General features: G+C 34.0%; 3 protein-coding genes across 3 annotated transcripts; 1 reads left to right on the top strand and 2 right to left on the bottom strand.

Annotated features, from left to right (window-relative positions):
• Window positions 1-10,312: 10,312 nt before the first annotated feature.
• On the bottom strand, window positions 10,313-11,687 carry LOC148179355 (tektin-2). The gene is made up of 3 exons (XM_088030582.1): window positions 11,268-11,687; window positions 11,006-11,220; window positions 10,313-10,958 (listed from the first exon to the last, which is right to left on the bottom strand). Exons 1-3 carry the CDS (start codon window positions 11,685-11,687, stop codon window positions 10,313-10,315), a joined length of 1,281 nt encoding a protein of 426 aa, XP_087886708.1.
• A 1,266-nt stretch (window positions 11,688-12,953) lies between these two features.
• On the bottom strand, window positions 12,954-13,537 carry LOC148179354 (uncharacterized). Its single transcript, XM_088030793.1, has 2 exons — window positions 13,315-13,537; window positions 12,954-13,256 (listed from the first exon to the last, which is right to left on the bottom strand). Exons 1-2 carry the CDS (start codon window positions 13,501-13,503, stop codon window positions 13,044-13,046), a joined length of 402 nt encoding a protein of 133 aa, XP_087886919.1. The 5' UTR covers window positions 13,504-13,537; the 3' UTR covers window positions 12,954-13,043.
• An 8,597-nt stretch (window positions 13,538-22,134) lies between these two features.
• Window positions 22,135-24,114, top strand: LOC148179353 (uncharacterized). The gene is made up of 2 exons (XM_088030674.1): window positions 22,135-22,440; window positions 23,179-24,114. Exons 1-2 carry the CDS (start codon window positions 22,202-22,204, stop codon window positions 23,354-23,356), a joined length of 417 nt encoding a protein of 138 aa, XP_087886800.1. The 5' UTR covers window positions 22,135-22,201; the 3' UTR covers window positions 23,357-24,114.
• The last annotated feature ends 43 nt before the right edge of the window (window positions 24,115-24,157 follow it).

The raw sequence follows: 24,157 nt of genomic DNA, 5'->3' as shown, positions 1-24,157 counted from the left end.
TTATACTGTTATTACTCATTTAAATTTATTTGTAAAATAGCTGTTAGATTATTGCAGTTGTATTAAGTATATAATAAAATATTTACAAAACCCCATCGTCTGTTAAAATCTGGAGGATCTACAAGATCAAATAAATGACCTGAAGCACATCTAAAAATACCCTTGACTGTAACTTAATAGCGGGTCAGTTTATATATCTCGAACGGCTCTTTCGATTAATATAATGACTAACTATGAAAAAAGTCCCTAAAAACTGAAGAACCGAATTATGCCAATATCTAGTTTATTTGTAGAGCATAATTTAAGTGTGAGTGCTCATTTTACGATTATTAATAAAGCTCCTATCTAAATCGGAGATTCTTGGGTGTACATCAGGTAAACCAACCTTGGGTAATTAAGTTTGAAGCTAACTTCACTCTGTCTCATCGAAAATGCCTCAAATTTATTACGACAGTTTTCGAGTTGAAACCAACAGAGTTCACTGTCAAATTTGAAATTAAGAACACCGGTGCCTCATTCAAAAGGATTTTAATGTCGTTAAAATACGAATTAGTTTCATAAATAATAATAAATTAATCCACATTGAGAAATAGATTAAAAATTAAACAATCAGACTTGGGACTTTATTGTCTTCTTGTTGGACCAACATCTTCATTCCTCCGTGGCAAAACTGGCGTCCATAAACTTAGACAAAAGTCGATATCGTGGAGTCTGTCCTAGGAAACTCTTCTGTTCATTGTCATCTGTGTTTCCAGCTTTTTCTCCAACCGCGAAAAGATCCCCAAAAGCTGTGTTACAATGGGCAGGTTCCTTTCTAAATTAGCCGAAAAACCCTCCTCCTTTTTCCGGGCTTGGGACCGGCAACAGCGTTCTTAGTGATACGTAAATAATGTACCACAAGGGGCTTGTATCATAAAACTTACTATGATAAATTAGTAAGGTGTCTTTCGTCCAAACACAAACCTTATCAGAGTAAATTTTATGAAACAGGCTCCAGAACGCTGCAGGCGGAGTTAAACCTAAAAAAAAAGTGTTAGTAATAAAATGGTACAAAATGATATGCTTACCTGGATATGATTGTTTTGTACCTATAATTTTGTTTTAGAGTAGTGAAAACGACAGTTACTTATACGAGTCGCTTAAATTCAAAACCCGGCATCTGCATTCTACCCGAATTCTCAGAGCAATCGAGAAAACTTTTCTAGCGCTTAATAAAGAAAGATAAAATTAATAAATATATAATAATAATATATATACTATATATATTCGTAATTTGCAAGCTTTTATTTTATTTATTATTGAATAATAAATGAAATAAAAGCTTATAAATTACGAAGGTGTTGTCAAAATTTAATTATGAAATTTAAATTGCTGTGTCAAATTTGGGTCATATGCAGATGTCGGGTCTTACATTTAAGTGACTGATAGTCTCTTGCCTGCATGTTAACACACACTAGCACAACAGCACTAACACTACCACTGCGCAAAAAAATCGGGTTCACTTACACTCCGCGAAGAACCGCAAAACGTTAGTTTGCCGATTTTAATAGATTGCACGACTGGTAATTTATTTACTTGTTGCGAGGTGAAGTTTGTTCTGTCGGAGAAAATATTAACAGTCGTTGAAAACATTAATTGTCGAGCACGTATTTTTTTGTCGCTAAAATTATTATTAATGTCTGACATTCACCTCTTTTCATCGTTCCTACTCTGTCGCTCAGTTATTTAAATTTGTCGTTGATTAACAACTAATCAGTCGGGGTCTTTATATTTATATATTTATTATTTATATTTATCGTGCTCTTACATATACCCCGAATAAATAGGTGAATTTAGGAATTCCTAAAAAAAAATTGGTCATCTCGATGTACAGTTTCCGCAGCCAAATAGTGATTTTATGACTTAATTGGGGTACTCACTACACAAAAGGTCTAAACCATCGCATTAGTTTATTCATAAATCTTGTTATTTATGACCGCCCTCGGTAAAATTGACCACCGGTTCATCGGCGTCTCAGGGTTGTTTAAATATAAAGATTTGGGGAAACGTGTAGTCTTGCTACCGAAACGCGCGTTAACAATGGATGATTGGGAAAATAAGACATTTTCAGCGTGCATTTTAAATTTTCAAACAATTTGGATATTCTGCCTGGTTGCTTTTTAGAAAGCGATGGACCATTTTAGACAGGATAAAAATACCAAGTTCTATTAAAGACAACCTGGTAAAAAATCAAAGTTTTCCAGAAATCTTCATAATGATGACAATGATGACAAAGAAACTGAAGAGAAAGAAAATGTGACCGTGTTTTCTTAACGTTGTCCCTTCTCACTACCACCTTCAAGTAGTGACGACCCGGTGGCCAATTTTGCCGAGGCCGGTCATAAATAACAAGATTTAAGAATAAGCTAATGCGGTGGTTTAGACCTTTTGTGTAGTGAGTACCCCAATTAAGTCAGAAAATCACTATTTGGCTGCGGAAACTATACTTGGTAACTCTTCTGTGCATTGTCATCTAGTTTCCAGTTTTTTTCCAACCGCGAAATCATCCTCGAATTTTCTTCCTAAATTTGTTGAAAAACCCTCCTCCTTTTTCCGGGCTTGGGACCGGCAACAGCCTCCTTAGAGATACGTAAAGTACCTCAGGGGGCTTGTATCATAAAACTTGCTATAATAAATTACTAAGGTATTTTTAGTTCAAACACAAATCTCATCGACTTGCAATAATTGTAAGTTACCACAGTAAGTTTTATGAAACAGGCCCCAGGATGCTGCAGGCGGAGTTACACCTAAAAAAAAGTGTTAAAAAGGGATAAAATGGTATAAAAAGGTATGCTTACCTGGGTATAATCGTCTTTTACCTAACAATTTCGTTTTCAAGAAGTGAAAACGACTGTTAATTGTACGAGTCGCTTAAATGCAAAAGTCGACATCTGCATTCAATTCTAATTTTCAGAGCAATTGAAAAAGCTTTGTTAGCGCTTTTACTTTTAAATTATGGATAATAAAATTAATAATAATATAATAATAAATATAAATAATAATACTATATATACACCTTCGTAACTTATAAGCTCTTACTTTATTTATTAGTAATAATTATTAATAATAAATAAAATAAAAGCTTATAAATTACGAAGGTGTTTTCAATGCTTGGTTTTACATTTAGGCGACTGATAATCTCTTACCTGCATGTTAACACACACTAACACCATAGCACTAACACTACCACTGCGCAACAAAACGGGAACACTAACACTCCGCGAAAATCCGCAAACGCAACATCCAACACCATAAAAGAAAAATCCTACCTTGTGAGATCCAACGTCGCCATCGTCTTCGTACACGGACCTACCTTTAATCCTGAACCCTATATCGGCAAGCTCCAACCATCCCCCTCTAGGAACCGGGAACCGGGAACCAGGAACCACTCACTCACTTTGTTTTAAAAACGATTTTAATTTTACTTTTAAGACACTAAATTATCTCGCGCACTAAAAATTACTACGGCACTGTGTTGCGAAACTCGACTTTAACTTTAACACTCGCGGAAGACGCGGTTTCGACGGTTCTTGCGAGGAGGTGACGCGACGCGATCGCGGAAGTTCCGAATTTACGAAGAGTTATAAAAAGAATTGTATTCATTTAGCTAAACATAATTTTCTCTTACCTGTATGTTAACACACTAACACAGTGTCACTACCACTACCACTTGTCAAACAACGCACTTACACTCCGCGAACAATTCGTAAAAAAAAACATGCCATCGCGAGGTCCATCGTCGTTGAAATCCCGTCACCCAGAAGGAAAAAAAATCCTACCTTGTTGGATCCAACGTTGCCATCGTCTTCGTACACGGACCTACCTTTAATCCTGATTCCTAAGCAGTATCGTCGCGCTCCTGCCACTGCATCCCCCTCTAGGAAGTGGGAACCAGGAACCACTCACTCACTTCGTTTCAAAAACGATTGTAATATTACTTTTAAGACACTAAATTATCTCGCGCACTAAAAATTACTTCGGCACTGTGTTACGAAACTCAAGTTTAACTTTGACACCCGCGGAAGATGCGGTTTCGACGGTTCTTGCTAGGAGGTGACGCGACGCGATCGCGGAAGTTCCGAATTTACGAAGAGTTTATTATAATTATTTAGTTAAATTTAGCTCCGCGAAAAAATGCAAACGTAACTCTGAAGGAGAAACAGCATCGCGAGGTCCATCGTCGTTCAAATCCCGTCACCCAGGAGGAAAAAATCCTACCTTGTTGGGTCCAACGTTGCCATCATCTTCGTACACGGACTTACTGCAAGAAAAATTTTATTAGAAATTTGAACCGACATTTTAAAGTTAGCAGTTAACTTACCCTTTAATCCTGATCCCGAAGCTGCATCGACAGGCTCCTACCACTGCATCCCCCTCAAGGAATCAGGAATCAGGAATCAGGAACCACTCACTCACTCACTCACTTTGTTTTAAAAACGATTTTAATTTTATTTTTAAGACGCTACAGAAACTGAACTGAACTATCCTCCCGCACTAAAAATGTCGGCACTCGAAATTAATAGTGAAATTAAAATAGGAGGAATATTAAGAAAAAAAGAGAACATTAATAGATAAAATGACAAAATTAGAAACGTCGTAAAATGGTGGAATGGAGGAAATTTTAATAAAAATAGTGATCAGATGAATGGGTGGTTGGCCAAAGTGACAAAGATTGAACAAATAGGACACCAGTTGGAGTTGAAAAGTGTAAAGTGGCAAGAAAAAATGAATAAAATTCGGGTGACTCTCTCCCCATTTTTTAATAAGAAAAAAAGAGAACATTGAAATAGATAAAATGACAAAATTAGGAGCGTCGTAAAAAGGTGGAATGGAGGAAAATTTAATAAAAATAGTGTTCAGATGGCGAATGAATGGGTGGTTGGGCAGAGTGACTCATCGAAGATTGAACAAATAGGACACAAGTTGGAGTTGAAAAGTGTAAAGTGGCAAGAAAAAATGAATGAAATTCGGGTGACTTTCCCCCTATTTTTTAATAACAAAAAAAGGAGAACATTGAAATAGATAAAATGACAAAATTAGAAATGTCGTAAAATGGTTTAATGGAGGAAAATTTAATAAAAAAAGTGCTCAGATGGGGAATGAATGGGTGGTTGAGCAGAGTGACTCATCAAAGTTGGAGTTGAAAAGTGTAAAGTGGCAAGAAAAAATGAATGAAATTCAGGTGTTTCTCCCCCCAGTTTTGGTCTCAAAATACACCCCTTTTTCGCGAACACAGACACCGTAGGGGATATTGGTGAATTCAAAATGAACTCAGCTCCCGGAAGTCCACCATGTTTAACGAAACAAAAGTTTATCCCGTGAGTAAGCATCTTGACCAAGGTGTCCCGTAAAGTGTGTCCACCCTTCTAGCAAAACTAACCGGACATTTACTTTCAAACCAATTTCTAGTTAACCGTGTTGAAAAATAAATTACATTAAATGATTCTAAACTTATTCTGAACGCTATGGTAAATTTTGATTCGAAGGGCAGTTGTGCTTTCAAACGACAGCTAGCTCCCGTTTCCCGTCTTTACATTGTCCTCGTCCCCCTCAACATGATGTTCGTTCCTCGCGCGCCCACATACTAAGGTCTGTCGGCTACCAATTGTCCAGTCGAGGCCAGTTTTTCGGTGGTGCCAAATGAATACTGACCAACCAGTGTTGGAGAAATGAAAGCAAAATACCTCAATAGTTCCGTTCCAACCATTATGGTATAACACAATCCGAGCCTGGGGTATTGAATGACTAACATTGGCCCTGTTTCTAGGTTAGCATGTGATGCGACCGGCATTCTACTTCGGCTTTCTAACTAAGTCCCCCCGCCTTAAGGTTCATCCACCCCCTCTAAAGTCAAATCGTGGAGATATGCAGATACAGCTTCAACTAAATGCGCTCTGAGAGTTTAGAGCTGCAAATGAAGTCATTCGTACCCGACGTCTGCTGGTCGGTATCGGATTGACACCGTCGCATCATTAGCTCACACAAACTGAACACCTTTAGAAGACTCTGTAAATGCCGTAACTTGACAAAACTAATGTGTCGGCTACAGAACATGCATGGATGTTTCCATAGACGCACGCAAAAGGTACCTAATTTCCTAAATGTGTGTGCCTACGTGGATGAACGTGGATCCCCTTACTAGTGTTGGTATGCTTAAGTGTACAGGGTAGGTGGCAGTAAGTGTAGTGATGTTAAATTATGTGCAGAATACAGAACATACATGGATGTTTCCATAAACTCACGCAAAATGTGTGTGTATCTATTTCCCCAATTTTGTCTACCTACTTGTTTCCCCTTGGTTTGTGTTGGTATAAAAGAACTGGACAGACTTTTCCAGTATTAAGAAAGAGAGGAAATAGAAGTTCATGGTTGTGTTGCTATAAAAGAACTGGACAGACTTTTCCAGTATTAAGAAAGAGAGGAAATAGAAGTTCATGGTTGTGTTGGTATAAAAGAACTGGACAGAATTTTCCAGTATTAAAAAGAGAGGAAATAGAAGTTCATTGTTGTGTTGGTATAAAAGAACTGAACAGACTTTTCCAGTATTAAGAAAGAGAGGAAATAGAAGTTCAGGTTGTAAAAGGGCAAAACGCAGAAACATCATAGAAAGGAGGAATTTCATTTCAATAGACATGAGACTAAGAAAATGTATAAAAAAGATAAAATTAGTAAATGAAGAAATGATGCAAAAATGTAACAAGAACAGTGAACTAGAAAGATGCAACTAAACTGTCCTACCTTAATCCTTCGTCTTACATTTTTCAAGATGTTCCAAGATTTCGAATGAAAATTCCGAAGTTAGGATGATATCTGCAACAAATAAATACGTATTAAGTAAAAGGATCGAATATTTATGTACAAACAATACACGCTTACTTTTAAACCACCGTCCTACCTTTAAGTCCTGCAAATCAGTAAAACCCACTAAAATTAATTAATAAAGTCCGTAGCACGTCTTTCTCACTCAAAATTCAGAGCACAACTAAATAAATGATGGCTTTACAAGCGTTATTAGATAACGATTATTTAACTCTTTTTTTTTAAACAAATCACTCCGAATCTATTTGTAACTGACCTTCCTTTTCACTAATTAGGAACAATGCAGCTCCAATCAATTACGTATTCTGCGTTAAAAAACAAGACTAAAACTTACGGAGAATTGCTATATTTTAAAGATCGCAATTCATTATTACTTTGTCTCTCGTTTTCAAAAGTCGGAATATTGAAACTAATCAATCAGAAATTTACCGAAAAGTACCTACCACATAATTTTTGTTAAAACTGTTTCATTACAATAAAAACTTGTTGTGTTTGGCCTGCTTTCTAATAATCAGATTTAATAATAACAGATTAAACAATTTTTAAAGCACGTCGATTTTAAACGAAGCTCCAAACGCGTAAAAACTTATTTTTTTCATTCAAATGTTTATCTAGGATCTGCGTTTAACTGTTGGATATGATGAACATGGCTCTTAGAATTTTGAAAATTTTTTATTTAGACGGAATCATTTTTTTTTAAATTAGTCGCCCAATATTAAATCTTGCAATTTTAAATTTATTTCAAAACTCAACTTTAATCGCGAGAATGGGTAAGATTCATTTGACTGAAGTGTTACTAGAAACTTTCCATAGTGGTCTCACGCCACCGTGCTGGAATTCTTTTAGGTCTATAAATTTCTTTCTGCAATTATGTAATTAGTTGAAGGGCAGACAAGTTGAGCGTTACCGAACCACCGACAACAATTAGGTTTTTTTTGACAGAAAAAAAGTTGAATAAGAACACTGATAAATTCGAGAATATTCTGGCCAATTTCAAGTTCAATTAAAAAAAAGAAAGATCACACGAATAAACTTTTGTTGAAATTTGCTTTTCGCTAAAAATCCTGATGAGAATCAAAACCACTTGCGCCCCAGCGAAAATCAAATGTTTAAATTTTGATGCATAGTGAAATCAACGCTTCATTATTAATTTTAAACGTATCTATCTTCCCTTAAAACCCGATTATTACTAAGCATAAACACTCTGTATAGTTATTACTAAGCATAAACACTCTGTATAGTAAACTGCTTTTGTTAATAGAAACGAGCCAAAAAATGCACAATCAAACGCGCCTAACGTTTCTCTGAATTAAAAACTCTCCAAAACGTCTATAAATGAATATAGGGTAGTACTTTACCTTACAAAATATTTTCTCAGACCAGCACTCTGTAGCACGCATCTCTGAAACGACCGTCTTTATCAAAAGTCGAAACACAACTGTTTTCATTAATATGTGATTTCCTAATTGCTTATAACAAAAACTATTACTTTTTTCTTGAGCGAACAAAAAGTACCTAATCAGGTGGCGCTATTACCATGCCATAACCAAGGGTAATGAATGACAACGATTTTTCAGAAGGTCGAGTTCCAAAATAAATCTAAATATACGATGGGTAGACAAAACAGACTTTGCAACTTTACATTAGTTTCAAAAATTTCAATCTAATTATGAAAGATTAGCAACAATAGTGCTAGAAAAACGATAGAGAAAACCGCATATTTCTTATCTGTCATAGGTCCACAAAATTGATTTACATTCTATTTTAAACAATCGAGTTTTAGTGGTAAAACACGACTTAAAAGTCGTAATTCCTGAAATTGAAAAATCATCATGTTTCTGAATGCAGCGTAAAATTCTGCGTAAAATGAGACCCAAATTTGTTGAGTTTGCTTAATAAATAAACGAGGTATTGGCCAAAAACTGTTTTGGAAACATCATTTTAGGGGGATTTTCAATCATTGTTTTGAAAATGACAACGACGTTTAATAGCATTGAATTATACATCGGTCGAAAGAGAAGCTCAAAATCTATCTATTGGCCAAATTTGAGATCTATCGGTCAAATAGTTTACGAGTTATGGCCAAGAATAAAAAAAATGAAAAATTTTCATCGTTTGAGTGGGATTTTTTTTTCGCGAAAAATTGACCATCAAATTTTGGGCTTTTGGAAACATTTTCTAACGTAAAATGAGCCGAGAAAAAGAATGGCGCAAACCGCATCTCAATATCTCAAATAGTTTCCGAGATATTTAACTTTAAAAATTACGAAAATTAAGGAAAAATGAAAATCAACTTTCCGAAATTTTGATCGGCCATAACTCAGTTATCTGTTGTCGGATCTAAATTTAAATCCCAGATTTGAAATTTGCGTAAAATTCTGCGTACACTGGTGTATAATAACTTAAGTTTACTCTAAAAAATAAGCGAGATATCGATATCAAAAGTTTGCCATAGTTTTAGTCATGAATTTTTGCGAAAATTTGCAAATTTCGACTGTAGAAAAATCAAAAAACTATTTCTTATGTAAAAAACTGCGAGAAAAACGATGGCGCAAACCGCATCTCAATATCTGAAATAGTTTCCGAGATATTGAACACGAATTGTTTTGAATCTTCAAAAATTTGGCCCTCTGGCGACAAACCAAAATTTCAAACGGCCATAACTCGGTTATTTGTTGACAACAATTCAAAAATTATCATGTTTTTGAATTCAACGCAAAATTCTGCGTAAAATGAGACCCAAATTTGTACTTACGTAAATTTCCTAATCGCTTAACATCACTTTTTTCTTGAGCTAAGAAAAAATATTCTGGTGGCACTATTGCCATGACGTAACATTATGAAATAAATGAGTTTTCACAAGGTTGAGTTGCAAAATAAATCTGAATATACAGTGTCCCAAAGATTTGTAGGGAAAACTGATTTTGCGGCTATACATATAATTGGAATCCGCGCGAAATTCTGCGTAAAATGAGTTTTTATATCGCAAGTTTGTTCCAAAAAAAAGCGCAGAAATTTGGCATAGTTTAGTCATTAAATTGTTTAAAAAAATTGAAACCTCTAACCGTTCAATTTACATTGCTCATAGAATTTTTTACGGTTTCTATCGTGACCTTTTATTGTTCAAAACGATAAAATATGACGCTTCCTTATCAATCTAAATTGTTATCAGAGTTTGTTTTTAATTAGGAACAAGACAATGAATTAAGCCTTGAGTTCAAACCTACAAAGCAATTTACCTTTAATATGCATTGTTGTGAATTTGCGTTTATAGATAATACGAAAACATGAAATAATGATCAAAAATGATCTAAAAATTGTAACATACAATTAATTTAAAAATAATTAAAACACGTATCAAAAACTGTTTATTTTTTGTACTTTATGTGACATGCAAAGATCAGTTAACATTTCTAAAATGACTAAAAATTTCACTACAACTTTTTTCTCCTCTTTAAGTTGGCGGTATTTCTTGTTCCATTTTCGTCAGTTGAATATTCCTATCAGTGTCAGTAGCAGGTCCAGCAAACTCTCCAGTCCTCAACCGAATTCTCATATCTAAGCATCTAATATCAGTCATCAAAGAATGCGATTTGTTCTCCAAATCAGTATCAATAATAACATGCTGATTTTCCAAAGCGTTGTACGTCGCCTTAGCACAGTTAATTTTATTTATCAAATCATTTCTTGTCTGTCTCAGCTGTAACACCTCATTTTTGAGCCCTGTTTCAACTTCATCTCGTGCTAGTTCAAAACCTGGCCTATAAGCTCTGTTTTCTAGACGAGTCTCACATTGTTTTAAAGCTTCGGTTTTGGCAGCCAGAGCGTCGTCTAAAGTTTTAATTTCTTTGAGGAGTTTGTCCATTTCTTCACGCATTTTCAACATTTGCCATTCGAGTTCGTTTCGAGCTTTTTGAGTTTCGTAAATTCGTTTTCTGAGAGTAAAGTCTACGCGATCTCTTTGAGCTTTGAGATCATTGCGAGCTCGTTCTCTGACGACGAAAAGAGCTTCGCGGAGCTTGTGAGTGTCGGCAAGTTCGTTGTCAGCTAGCATTTTCACATGAGTCGAGTGTTCTAGCCAAGCCTCGTACGGAATAGAACTGAAAAAAAAGGTTCAATCTAAAGAATGAAGGTGACGTTTTCTTACTTCTTCACAATTCTTAGAGGATCTGTCTTGAAGCTTATGTTTGCACAGTTTTTATCTAGGGTCAGTTGGTCTTTGTCGATCTCGATAGCTTCAGTTTTGTCGTTGAGTTCCAAGCGTAGCTTGAACCGCAGTTCTTCTAGTTTGTTGAGTTTCTCCCAAGCTGCTTGACAACGCTCTACTAGCAGTTTCTTTACCGCTTCAACGACGCACAGCTCCTGTAAGTACAACAAAGTTAACAAGTTGGTGAAGTTGGTGAACTTACTCTTTTGAGCTCCGTGTCTCCATCATCATACGTTAATTCAGCTCCTAATCTGTTGTCTCTCATCGAAATACATTCAGATACCACATTTAGAGGTATTCCTAAAGCATCGAGTTCTCGTTCAGTTGAAAACTTCTCATCTTTCAAAGACGCGATTTCTTTATCCACCCGTTTCAAACAAGATGTTAATACATCTCTCCATCTATCTAGTTCTGTGATGCGATCAGCTAAGCGGACGTTGTTGTGATAAGTATCCCATTCTGTACGAATTTTGGTCTCATTTCGTAACTGTCGAGATTCGTGTCTTAAGTTGAAGGCGTCTGATCTTCTGGTGTCGTTGGTTTGTTGGTTTTGCCATTGTTTAGCGTGCCAGTCGGCTAAACCGATGTGTTGAATCGGTTTTTCGTAAGTTACCACAGACATTTTCTTGGAGGTGCCACGAAATTTTAATTGAAGTTTGTTCAATTGATCAAACTGGAAAGATCGGTTGGGAGGGTAACGTGGTAACTATTTTCGTTATGGAAACACAATATAATTGATCGGTTCATTTAATTCCGGGATTTCCATATTTTACAGGTTTGCAGAAGAAAACTGGTTTAAATCAAATGCAACTAATGAGTTCATGCTGCATAAGAAACTCTATGATAGCCTAGAGTGTTCAAAATTTTCTCGTATTCTTTGGGATTATCCAAGATTCTTGATAAGAAGTGCATAATATAAAGAAATCTGACCAAAAAAAAAGATATTATTATTTAATTTTATATTCTTACCCCGCTAACCAACTTTTCAAAACAATAATTCAATAATTGTGACTCATCAAACAGTAATAACTGAACCACTTAAGAATGAAAGTGTCAGTGCCTAAAATAAAACCACAAATTCCTACGTTTGTATAAACCATGTGTAACTTCCCACACTCATAATCTGACCATTCATTTCCTTCCTGACCATGACCACAGATTTTCTCTTGGACCGTTTGAGGAATTTCCACGTGATTTTACTCACTTTCAATTTCTCTTCTAAAAATAGCTACTAATTTATAATTACTTAAGTATGCTAAAGAATAATGTGTTGATTAATTACATATATTACGGAAGTATTTCTACATATGTACATATTTTAAAGTCGCGCCGACGACAACGTCTTGACCGGGAAATCCACATCACCGAACTTTAAACTGTCTTTAATTGCAGTCTCATTTTGCGAGTATTTCCCAGCCGTTTAAGCGGGAAGAACTTTATTGTAATGTAGTTTAACGCATAATTTAGTACTGTGAAGTAGAAGAAAAAAAGGAAATCTTATAATGTCCCACTAAATTATGCTAATTGACGAATATCAATATTTTATGCCAATACAAGAGATATTAACATAAGACAAAACAGGAATAGACAAGTTTTATCGTTACATTATTAAAATTGGGTACTTGCGTCAGTTAATATAAATTCATAAGTTTTCCGATCAATTTTTCCGAAACTGTAGGTGCTTTAAAAATACCAATTTTAATAGCAAGACATTGCAGACATTGTCAAAGGCCATTACAGTCATCATAAAATGCGTATTTTTCGTTGCTTTTGACCTCCGTTTAAATCAATAAAACTTTAAATCTAAACGGAAAACAACTAAATACATGCGATAGGTATTTAACTAGAAATGATAAGAAGAAAAAAGCGTAAAAAAATTTATTGGCACAATACTGTTAACACGTGTTACTTAAATTATATCACAGACTGCTTTGAAAGAAATTGAAATAAATAAATTGTTTTAAAAATACAAAAAACGCTATTTCGGACTATCCTTGAATACATCACAAACACATCTAGTGTGATTTTTTGCGTTTATTTCGACATAATGTTTGTTATGCCTTCCGGATTCTGCAAGGACCACGAACACCAATTTCACATCTTTGATTTCTGCAGGAGAGCACGTTTTATTCGGCGGGCAACAACCGGCAGATTCACAACGATGAAGAACAGTCGATTGCGGCAATACATGCTGGAATAAAAAATAATTATTATAAAATCAATTAAAATGAAAATATCAAACTACTCACTCTTGCAGTGTTGAGCACATCTTTTTCTGAAGACTCCGGGAGTTCACTCAAAGTTATACTGCGCGGTTGTGGGTGGTTGCAGGAAAATTTTGTCACTCTGGAGGTGTGTTTTTTCCATTCGGCTACTTGGTTTGCGTTAGTTATGGCAATACTGAGAAGTACAAATACTGAAATTTTTAGCACCTCCATTTTTCCAACTTTGGGTGTGTGGATATGTAGTAAGAACTGTGAATGAACGTTGCGAAGGAGAGCATTTATAGCTTTGAAAGTGATGACTAACATGCTCTTCGGGAAACACCACACAGTTGAACTTGTCCCAAAGAATTATCACATGGCGCAATCAAGAATTTTGCGGTAGGTCAGTGCTATGGTAGAGTAAGTCATTACAAATTCTAAATTATGTAATTAATTGATTAGCTATTTATAGTGTTATTTTTATTAATATTATATAATTTAAGAACGCGTTATATAAATAATTAGTTTTGTACTGAAACAAGAATTTTTTCGATGACCACGAGTGGATAAATCATTATAGATTACACGTCATTCTCCTTATTACGTATTTTTATACAGTATTAAGTATTCTGTTTGTAGATCGCATGATGAAACCTGTCGTTTTGTCTTTGGGCGATTTTGTTGCACAATTTTTTACAATTTGCGGGAAGCTTAGAATTACATTTATAACGGGTCGCGACGCCAAAACTATAGGTGATAAAAACTAAATTTTTGAGTCAGATCCTAGATCTTGGACAACTGTTAAACCCACGTGAATCTTTAAATATTTATCTTTAAAATTTAAGACGATTTTGGGATGGCCACATGTGTTGCCGGATTCTGTATACTACAAATTTTATTTTCAGTGAGATTTTGATTCGTGCTATAGGTTTTCTTTTGAGACATTCTGATTGTTTTTAATACACAAGAATGTCTAATTAAAAATTTTTATTAATGTTAAAATTATCTGGTTTATTTTCGTTTATTTTCATTTTTACTTCTGATAACCTTAATTAACGTGTATCAAAACACGAGTCTAAATTTATCTCAAATTGCATTGTTTCACAGATTCCTGTTTGAAAAATACTATAATATATAAAATGGTGTCTTTATTAACAAAATACAAAAACAGAACAGGCAATGAAATATCACAGAACATTATAAAGCACTTATCACATTTTAGCCACTAATTTATTTTTCCGTATTCTCTGTATTTACATCCACACATTGTGTGATTCAGTGCCGTTATCCTGATGTAATGTTTAGAATTATCGAAATTCCTTACAAAAAACACTAAATTCACCGTTTTCTTCTTTATCGGTGAACATTTATCCGATTGACAATAACCAGACTGCCCACACCTATTTAACACGGTTGAAAACGGAATTATTCTCTGAAATAATAAGTTATCAGTTACAAGAACAATAAATTAACGCAATTACCTGTGCAGATTTTACATGGGATTCATCCAAAAGTTTGTGAGCCAGTACAGTCCTTGGTTGTGGTTTTCCACAATTAAATTTATTAATATGAACTAAATGATTCTCCCACTTCTTGTACATGTTAGAATTGCCGGTGTTTAATAAAAGAAGTGTTAAAAATAGGCATGTTGAATTTTGAATTTGTGCCATATTGAACAACGATTGTTATGAATGAAATGAAGTGTACGAATTGGTTGGTGTTATATTTATAATGAATCGATGACTAATTCTGGGAACACCACGCTCGATTGCAAATTTGTAACTATGCAGCTCTTTTAGCGCGAGCGAGTAATAAATTTTGAAGAAGACTTTACCCCGATCCTTGACTTTACCAGTGCTGTTATCTAACACTATTTTAGTGTGTTTGTTTTGTAGCTTCGAAGCAAACACCTAAAAATGTGCATGATTTCCGTAGATTTTAAATTACTCCATTCGACCGACAGGCCTGAAAGAAATTGGAAGAACGAGATTTGAAGAGACGAGTTCTGTTAGTTTTGGAGAAATTTTTAATTTTACAATCAGTCCTGCGTTTTACTTATATCCCATCAGCGCTCCGGTACCATCGATATTTAAAAAAGTCAATATTGGGCTGAATACAATTCTTATGCAAGCAACTCAAGCAAACAATGAACCCAAACAGAATAATTAACAGACGCCAAATCTCATTTTTGTTTTATATTTAGTACTCAAAGCTCTGCTAAATGAATTCGTACATATGCGTACCGTTAATTTTTCACAACAAATTTTACATTTCCATTTCGCATTTTATATTTTTGACAAAAAAAAATGAAAATGCAACTATATTCTACAACTTCAGAGCGCAAAATTTAAAATTCATTTTTTCCTTCTAAAATTTGCTGGAAATAGTTAAAGTGGTCCAAAAGGTATAGTTCAGCCACGTTCGTCTGAGCCACCATAAAATCATAAACATTTGCGGGCGACCGCAACGGGACAGCTCGTGGTATTTTCAGATTTACGATGACGACCAGACAGCTGGCCTGTTTGGGGATGATTCTTATATTGCAGGGTGCTTTGGTAAATAAAGATCAGGTAGATATTTTAAATATTTGCAGATTGGGTTGTAATAAAAATTCTGTATTATACAGGGTCCGGCAACACTTGTGTCCACCCCCAAAATCGTCTTTAATTTTAAAGATAAAATTTTGAAAATTTGCATACGCTCACAGTTGACAAAGCTCTAGAAGCTGACGCAAAAATTTGTTTTTTATCACCAATAGTTTTGGCGTCGCGACGCCTTAAAAATGTAATTTTTATTTAATTGTAAGGGTTTGTGATATCAACCCCTAATTTAATTTTTTTTGAATATAAATGTGTTAAAAATATCTCAGTTGTTATTTTAGATTCAATGCAAATTGTCTTCAAAATTTGAGAAAAAAATGCTGTTTTATCAAGTTAGTTTTCAATTTCATTACGTCAAAGTTGGGAACTACGTTTACACCCATCTGTCAACATCTTGTGTCACAAATGACATCTGTCCTTTGGCCCGCTTTAGATTGTAACAAAAGTCTTAATTAGTGAAATTGTCGCTTTGTCGATGTTAATTAACGATTTCTGGTGTTCATAAAGTGCAACATGCCCGTGTTAATCAAAATTAACCTTTGTAAAAGTGAATAAAGTGACTTGTGAAATTTTGGTGTAAACGTAGTTTGCCACTGCGCTGTCATAATTTTAAAAACTAACTTGATAAAACAGCGTTTTTTTCGCAAATTTTGAAGACAATTTGCATTAGATTTAAAATAAAAACTCAAATATTATATCACTGTTATGTTGAAAAAAAATTGAATTCGCGAATATTTCCGCAAAAACTCAAAAGTCGCTAAAAATTATACTTCTTAGGCGTCGCGACGCCAACCAAACCGTGATAAAAGACAAATTTTTGCGTCAGCTTCTAGACCTTTGTCAACTATGCGCGCGTGCAAATTTTCAAAATTGTAACTTTAAAATTAAAGACTATTTTGGGGGTGGACACAAGTGTTGCCGGACCCTGTACAAATGAAAATTTAATCCTCCACCTCGCTTTCGCTATCGTCACTTTCATCGTTTACATGTACAATAATTTCAGGAAATTGTGCTTCTGACAGATAACTATTTTTTATATTAACAACATGGTTGCATTACCTTGAATAAATTTGGAGCAGTTGAGTAAAAAAAACTCCAAAGAGTTGGCTTTAAGCTTCTAACATGATGCGGTAGCTTAGTTCCTTTATTATAGAAACCTAAAATCGTTTGTTTTTTATCTAATGGGGATTATTTTTCTCTGTCTTAAAGAAAACGTAAAGAGTAATAAATAACGTTATTTAACTCATTTTTGACAAAAATTTGAGATTGACTCTTATGCTTATAAGGTACCGAGATGTTCAGGTACATACATAAACCCAAAGTAGATAATTAAGGACCGTTAAATGTCATTTAAAAAAATACTAGGGAATGAAAGTTAAATCAGTGGTGGAAATGCTCGTTACATTCAAATTAATTCGGGGTGCTATCCCCCACTAAACTTTTACATTTTCGTATCTTTGCGTTACAACTTTACTTAGTTCGTTGACCTAATTAGGGCCAAATGTAAAAAATTAGATAGTTTACTTTGGAAAAGTTGCGTCAACCATATTGTTAATATAGAAAATAGTTATCTGTCAGAAGCACAATTTCCTGAAATTATTGTACATGTAAACGATGAAAGTGACGATAGCGAAAACGAGGTGGAGGATTAAATTTTCATTTGTATAATACAGAATTTTTATTACAACCCAATCTGCAAATATTTAAAATATCTACCTGATCTTTATTTACCAAAGCACCCTGCAATATAAGAATCATCCCCAAACAGGCCAGCTGTCTGGTCGTCATCGTAAATCTAAAAATACCACGAGCTGTCCCGTTGCGGTCGCCCGCAAATGTTTATGATTTTATGGTGGCTCAGACGAACGTGGCTGAACTATATAAGGCTATATGGTGGCAGTAAAATTCTCCCATTGTGTAAAAGTTAACTGGCTTACAATAGAAAACATCCCAGAGTTGTAAACCATCTGGTTGCACCACAGCGTTTATTTTTGTCACTTTGACCAGTTCCGGACTTAATACTATTTAGAAATCATCGAAACTTGTGCGTACATTATATCAAACTTGTAACGAGATTATTAATTTTTTTTTTAAGTAATAAATGATTAAATACCTGCTATTTCATTTGATTTCATAAAAACAGCCATTGTCAAAACTCAGGTAGAAAGTAAGTACAAGAAACGATGTTCGTAAATTTAGCTTACTAAATAAATCCTGGTCCCTCTGTAATAAGAACAGGTAAATTGAGCTCTGGCTATGTTTTGCAGAGGGTGACAGGTAGGTAAAGGATTAAAAACAAACCTAACACATATTTGATATAATTTTGATATTTTGATTTTTTCAAATTGCAAACACGAAATTTAAAAAATGTGTAAAAACTCCTTGAAACCACTGGTATACATTAGGCATTTTCAAACAAAGGTCTTTAATTACACCCGATAACTACTAGTCCCATCATCTGCGTGTATCTGCTTCTCATTACTGGGGATTAGAAATTTTGTTGACTTAATTGGTTTTTAATTTACCAGCGACCTTCTCAGAAAGCCCTACCACTATTTCAAAATCTGTTGTTGTTTAACCATTCCGCCCTTAAACTATCATTACCTTATCATTACATTTGGTAACGTCGCTGTGTGCAGTACATGCTAAATATTTCGCTGAGTTTTTCTTCGTTTGCCACTGATTTTTAAAATTAAACAGTGTTTTCGTATTCGTTTTTAGACAAGGTAAGGTTTGTTTTTTTTAAGACAATTGACGCTACAAATCCTTTTCTCTTTAGTTTGTAAATCGAATTTTTGGAATGTTTCGTCCATGGGAAATCGCTGGAAGTTCATTTGCTCCAGAAATTCAGATCCATAATGCGATCGTTGTGGAAGACGAGGTTGAAACAGTCTCCAATAACCGTCATCATCTTTCAGAAGGCGAGAAACGAATTATTTTTAATGTTTATCAAGGACTCATTGCTAAAGAATGTGCCGCTCCGGTTAAAGTTACCAGTGAACTTACGCAGGTGCCATATTCGACGGTGCAAAACATAATAAAAAACAATGGCAGACCAAGGAAAGAACGCTTATTCACGAAATTTCGTAAATTTGATGAAAATATAGGAGTAGAAATAAAGGAAATTATTTACGATTCCTATAAAAAGAATATTATTCCAACTACAGAAAGAGTTATGCAAGTGATGAAGGAAAAAGACTTTCCAATCGAATGCTCTGCGGAAACACTTAGGCTTTATTTAAGAAGTATTGGCTTTTTTTATAAAGTCATTAATCAAAGAGCCTCCATAATGGAGAGTCCTCGGCTAAAAAAACTACGTTTTGAATACATTCTGGACATTAGAAGATTTAGATCCGAAGGAAGACCTATAATTTACTTGGATGAAACGTGCTTTATAATTTTATTATTACCAAAATATTTTAAAGCCGGTCCTGGTAAGTTCACGCAAACCATGATTTATTGTAGGGGCACGCGCTTGCCGATAAGGGTACAAAAGGGACGGTAATTCGCGGTCAACAACTTTTATTGAGGCTATATAGCCTTATACCTCTTGGACCACTTTATTTAAATAAACCTTCATATTAATCCCGAGATCGTAAGTGATTCCTGAGTGACCGCAGGGAGCGAGTATCTTCAATCGAGGGATTTAGAATGTTCCAGAAATGAATAAATACAAAATTTTCCCCCTCTTCTTGTTTTTTTGTAAAAAAATAACTTCAAAGCTCAAATTGAAAAGTAATCAAGCAATTTGAACATACGTTGTCCTAGCAACAATAAGGGAACAAAGTGCGAGAGGAAATAAAGTACTACTTACTTTATTAATTATTATTAATTTATTAATAAAGTACTACTTTATTCTGTTGGGCATATGAAACTACCATTATATTTTGAAAAACGAGTAAATGGATCGATTTTTATTCCCGGTCGAGTGAAAACAATATTATATTGACATATTTAATTAGTAATTACTAGTGCACTCCGATTTCAGTGCGGTTTTTAGTGATTAATGAAAAATCGTCCAGATCCAAGAACTGACGTAAAAGGGGAAAATAATAGAACCCAAACAAATCCCATTTAAGGTATGTTTTTAAAATAAAATACAACCACAAAACAGTGTGAACGCTTAATTAAAACACCGGAAATTGTAAGTGTTAAATTCCGGTTTGGACTTTGAAACTTCATAGTAGGTGTAGAGAGGAAACCTCAGCTCGAAAATTGAAGTTTATTTTTATAACGTTCATTTCTATATCGCATGCATTAATAATAACGTAATGAAGGAAGTGCCTCAGTTTTTGACGTCATTGATATACAAACGCGTAACAAATATAACTATTAGGTGACACATATGCAAAGTGATCCGAGCTATGTAATTTAGAAATTGAAGATTTTATATTGAGCTGAATCACTACTCTAAATCAAGTTTTAAAATATTTTTAAGGGTATATGTGTAAACGTTTATATCAGCATTTAAATTTACATGTTCCATTTACAAATGGAAAATATTTCTGTTAGCAAAACCGCAACTTTGTTACGAAACTTGCTCCAGTATTAATGTAAATCCAAATAATACATACAGTTGACAGAGTTATTTTTCAAAACTCAAAAAATCCTATTTTGACCGCAGTTAGGTTTGATGCGAAAGTGGGATTCTTTTGGATAAATTTAACAATGAATATTTTTTACTCAGTGAAAAACCTTTTGCAAAAACGCTATAACTTCGATATGTCAAAATAGTTAAGGAAAGTTTGAACAAAGTTGAACATACTATCGATTTTTTTAATTTCCTCTAAAAAATAATAAAGTGGATGTATTGAGTTTTGAAAAATAATTCCTCACTTTATTGTGATTTGAATCTTAAACCATGTTAAGATAAAGTCGGCTCTTTTGCTACATTTTATAACAAAATGAAACTTTTCAGTTCTGTGAATATGTCATTTTTGGAATAATTTTATAGAACTCCATTCAACTAATCCTTTTGCCGCACATAAACCATAATTAAGGAAATTCTGACCTCATATATTTGATAATTAGTAAAAAATTAACTAAAGTATTAGACACAATTCATAATTAAAAAATTGAAATTATGAAATCGAAAGATAACACACCTACCGACGCGTAAACAAAAGTTAGGACCTTCTACATGATCATACACTTTCAGCCAGTGTATTACACAATAAAAATTTATCAATTTTAGATACGGAATATCAAACAGTTGTGACCAGTTATTAATTATTATTATTACAAGTTCATTGACGAAATGACATATGTCTACTGACTCATCTCATGCCGCGTGTTCCTCATTTTCCGTATTCTATCATGTGTTCCATTTCGACGTCTGTACATCACATACTTCTTTTTTATGTCATTCAGATGAACACATTACATTGGCCCGTCTTTCCCGTCAAAAGCAAAAAATACCACAAAACCAAAACCGCATGATGGTCCTGAATCATATTGGCAAATATTTGAGGATCTCCCTTTCTTTTTAATGGCATGGTATTAAGTGCGTGAGTAATACTAGAGGTGTTTTTTTTGCACAGGAAGAGATCGCCTACGCTCATTATAATGTTCTTTAAATACTTGTTGTGTTGTGGTTCAAAAAAATACTGAAAAAAGACTAAAATTAACAAAATTTACAAAATTAGATTATTTTAGGTCCACCCTGCAACTGAGCGACTAATTGAAGAAAGAAATTATCTTACAAATATATTTATCAGTTCACGGTTTACTGCAAAGGTTAATTTAACATATTCATGTTTCTCGTCAATAAATTCAAGTTTTGATCAATTATTATTAATTCGCTGTATCCCCAGCTCGGTTAAACACTGCTACCTGAGTAGACCAGGTAAATTTACAATTAGTCACTGGATGAGGAAAAGTTTACCGTCCTAAGGTCAAGATCTGATATCAGTCAAATATATTTGCATTGTCTCAATTGTCTCCTGTTTTGTATATTAACGAAATCTTAGCAGATATTACTTTCCCACATTACCGTTAGTAATTATAAGACATTAGTGGTTTGCTTACAGCTTCGATGACTAAAAGGATAATTAATAACTCTCAAACCGCATGCAAATTTACAAAAATTCTTCTATTATTAATGCACGCTTACGTCAGAAATCAGTCGTGATAAAAAAGACAGTGTGGCGAGTCTCCAAGAAGCAAATAAGACAGTACCGATTTGAAATCACGCTGATAAAATGTATTAAACAGACGATCTTGTAGTGGTAGACAGTCTAAAATTGTACACCGCGATAATCCACAAGTGCCACTAAAAATAAAGAAAAAAATCGTTGGTATTTTAGATGTAGAAGCCAAAAACTGTGTTAAATATGTTCTACGTTGTGCTTAGACAATTGCTGTTAGTGATTGTGATTTTTAACGTTAAAGGAACCACAGTGACAAAGTTCTTAGATTATACACATTACTCGTGTTTGAAAGATTTCAAGTGCGAGTTTCCTCAACCGAGATCGGTGCTGGTAATTGAAGAATACAAGAAGTTTTTAGAAGCGAAAGGAATTAAAGACGTTCAAGTTGATAACGTAATACCCAACATGATAGTTTTACACAGGTAAGTGATTTTATAGACCAATTTGGCGGCTCATAAATCGGCGTTCCAGATTTATCAGTACCGTATTTGCTCAACTATTTAACAATTATTATTTGCATTTTTTATTGGGATCTATCTTACTTTTGATGTGGAAACAGTTATTGATTTACATGTTTTCCAAGAAGAGATGCACAGGAAAAGAATCAGTTATATTTTGTTGTACAAATTCAATGATTTCTACATAAACGTGAACTGATATAAATTTTAATTTTACTGGGTCACCGTGACCTCACCGAATATTTTTTACGAAATAACTTTTGTAATTCAGTGATTTTTGGCACACCGCTGAATTAAATTGGTCTATTAAACCAATTCTCTTGTGCTTGGTTTCTTCTCTTAGTCATTTTCTCCAATATTTGTGTTTATTTTTCTAAATTTAGACGTATTATATCAAATTCGTTGTAATCGCAATGAAAGTTTCTTTATCAACATTTTTTGTGAAGGACAGTATAAATATAATATGAAAACGGCTAATTAAGAACATTTGTTACCACAATCAAAAAAACATTGTAATGTTGCGCAACACAAAATTTTAATTAGAAAACAATAGTAGATGGAAAATTGATGTAAATTTTTAAAACACAAAAATTAAACATTTACGCATTTTTTCTACCACCATCAGATTTGGTGGAGGTGCCGGGTGGCGTCAACAATTTCAATTTGGGTTTCCTTTTTTAAATAACTGAATGTTTGTTTCAGATGTGACGAAGGATCTGGTTGTTGCCGCCAAGGCCAAGTTTGTAAAGTTGCAAAATCGGATTCTTTTAACGTAACAGTTTTTGCAAACCATATCGGCAGCAAATTTAGCAAACACCAATTTGAAACGACAAATCACACGCAATGCTCTTGCCAAAATGCTTATAATACGATAAAATAATTTAATGGTGTAAAAAAAAGATGAGTCTGCTATACCCACAGTATTCACAAAAGTACTGGTCGTGTGTTAAATATGACAGAAAGTTCTGTGTATTTCAAAAGTATTCTGTAGAAAACAACTACTCAAACTAAGTTATTGGTTACGAGAATATTTATTTCAAATTCAATTGTTGGACAGTATTAAAGATATTGTACTTAAAAAATATTTATTTTTTGTGAAATGTATTTGAACACGTTTATAAAATCGAATGACTGATATGTTTTAGCTTTCCTTTAAAGCATTTGCGGCTTTAATTAATTAGTTACTTATACATATATCTTTCTTTCTAAGTAATTTAAAACATCTTCGAAGCCTAGTCACTTAAAAGTGAAATAAATTTGACTTGGGTTTTTATCTCCAGTAAAATTCTTGTGAGAACTTTGAGCCAAACTACCATTTATTAAAACTGTGATCAATGGTCCAGTCAAATTGAAAAAAACGATGAAAAACGTTTTAATTGTTAGTTTTTGTGTGACGAAATAGCTACTCCACTAAATTAGGCAGTTTTTGTACAAGTTTACATTCCAGTATCGATTATGCTCAGAATAATTTCATTTGTAATGTGATAACAATTTAGTAGTTAAATGAAAATGTATTTTTTTATCAGCAAATGTGAGAACTCGGTTTTTGCAGGTAGCCCATTTCCCGCTACTTTTTTTATTAAATGAATGATCGCGATTAGGAATTGCCAAATCAAACAGATCTGGGGAGACTAGAGTTTCAATTTCATGTGTAAAAACTCGTGATTTTAGAATAGTTGTC

The sequence above is a fragment of the Gnatocerus cornutus genome, chromosome 2, assembly GCF_029298725.1.
Source record: "Gnatocerus cornutus isolate USDA-ARS CGAHR chromosome 2, icGnaCorn1.1, whole genome shotgun sequence".
NCBI lineage: Eukaryota > Metazoa > Arthropoda > Insecta > Coleoptera > Tenebrionidae > Gnatocerus > Gnatocerus cornutus.
The sequence above is the reverse complement of the archived record's forward strand: the minus strand, read 5'-3'. Positions and strand labels throughout refer to the sequence as shown.

Coding starts and splice junctions, on each gene's coding strand:
- LOC148179354 (XM_088030793.1), bottom strand. CDS start 13,503: ATGGAGGTGCTAAAAATTTCAGTATTTGTACTTCTCAGTATTGCCATA. Junction 13,257..13,314: donor ATGTGCTCAACACTGCAAGA/GTGAGTAGTTTG, acceptor TTTTTATTCCAG/CATGTATTGCCGCAATCGAC.
- LOC148179353 (XM_088030674.1), top strand. CDS start 22,202: ATGTTCTACGTTGTGCTTAGACAATTGCTGTTAGTGATTGTGATTTTT. Junction 22,441..23,178: donor AACATGATAGTTTTACACAG/GTAAGTGATTTT, acceptor TGTTTGTTTCAG/ATGTGACGAAGGATCTGGTT.
- LOC148179355 (XM_088030582.1), bottom strand. CDS start 11,687: ATGTCTGTGGTAACTTACGAAAAACCGATTCAACACATCGGTTTAGCC. Junction 11,221..11,267: donor GAGACACGGAGCTCAAAAGA/GTAAGTTCACCA, acceptor TTGTACTTACAG/GAGCTGTGCGTCGTTGAAGC. Junction 10,959..11,005: donor CCTCTAAGAATTGTGAAGAA/GTAAGAAAACGT, acceptor CTTTTTTTTCAG/TTCTATTCCGTACGAGGCTT.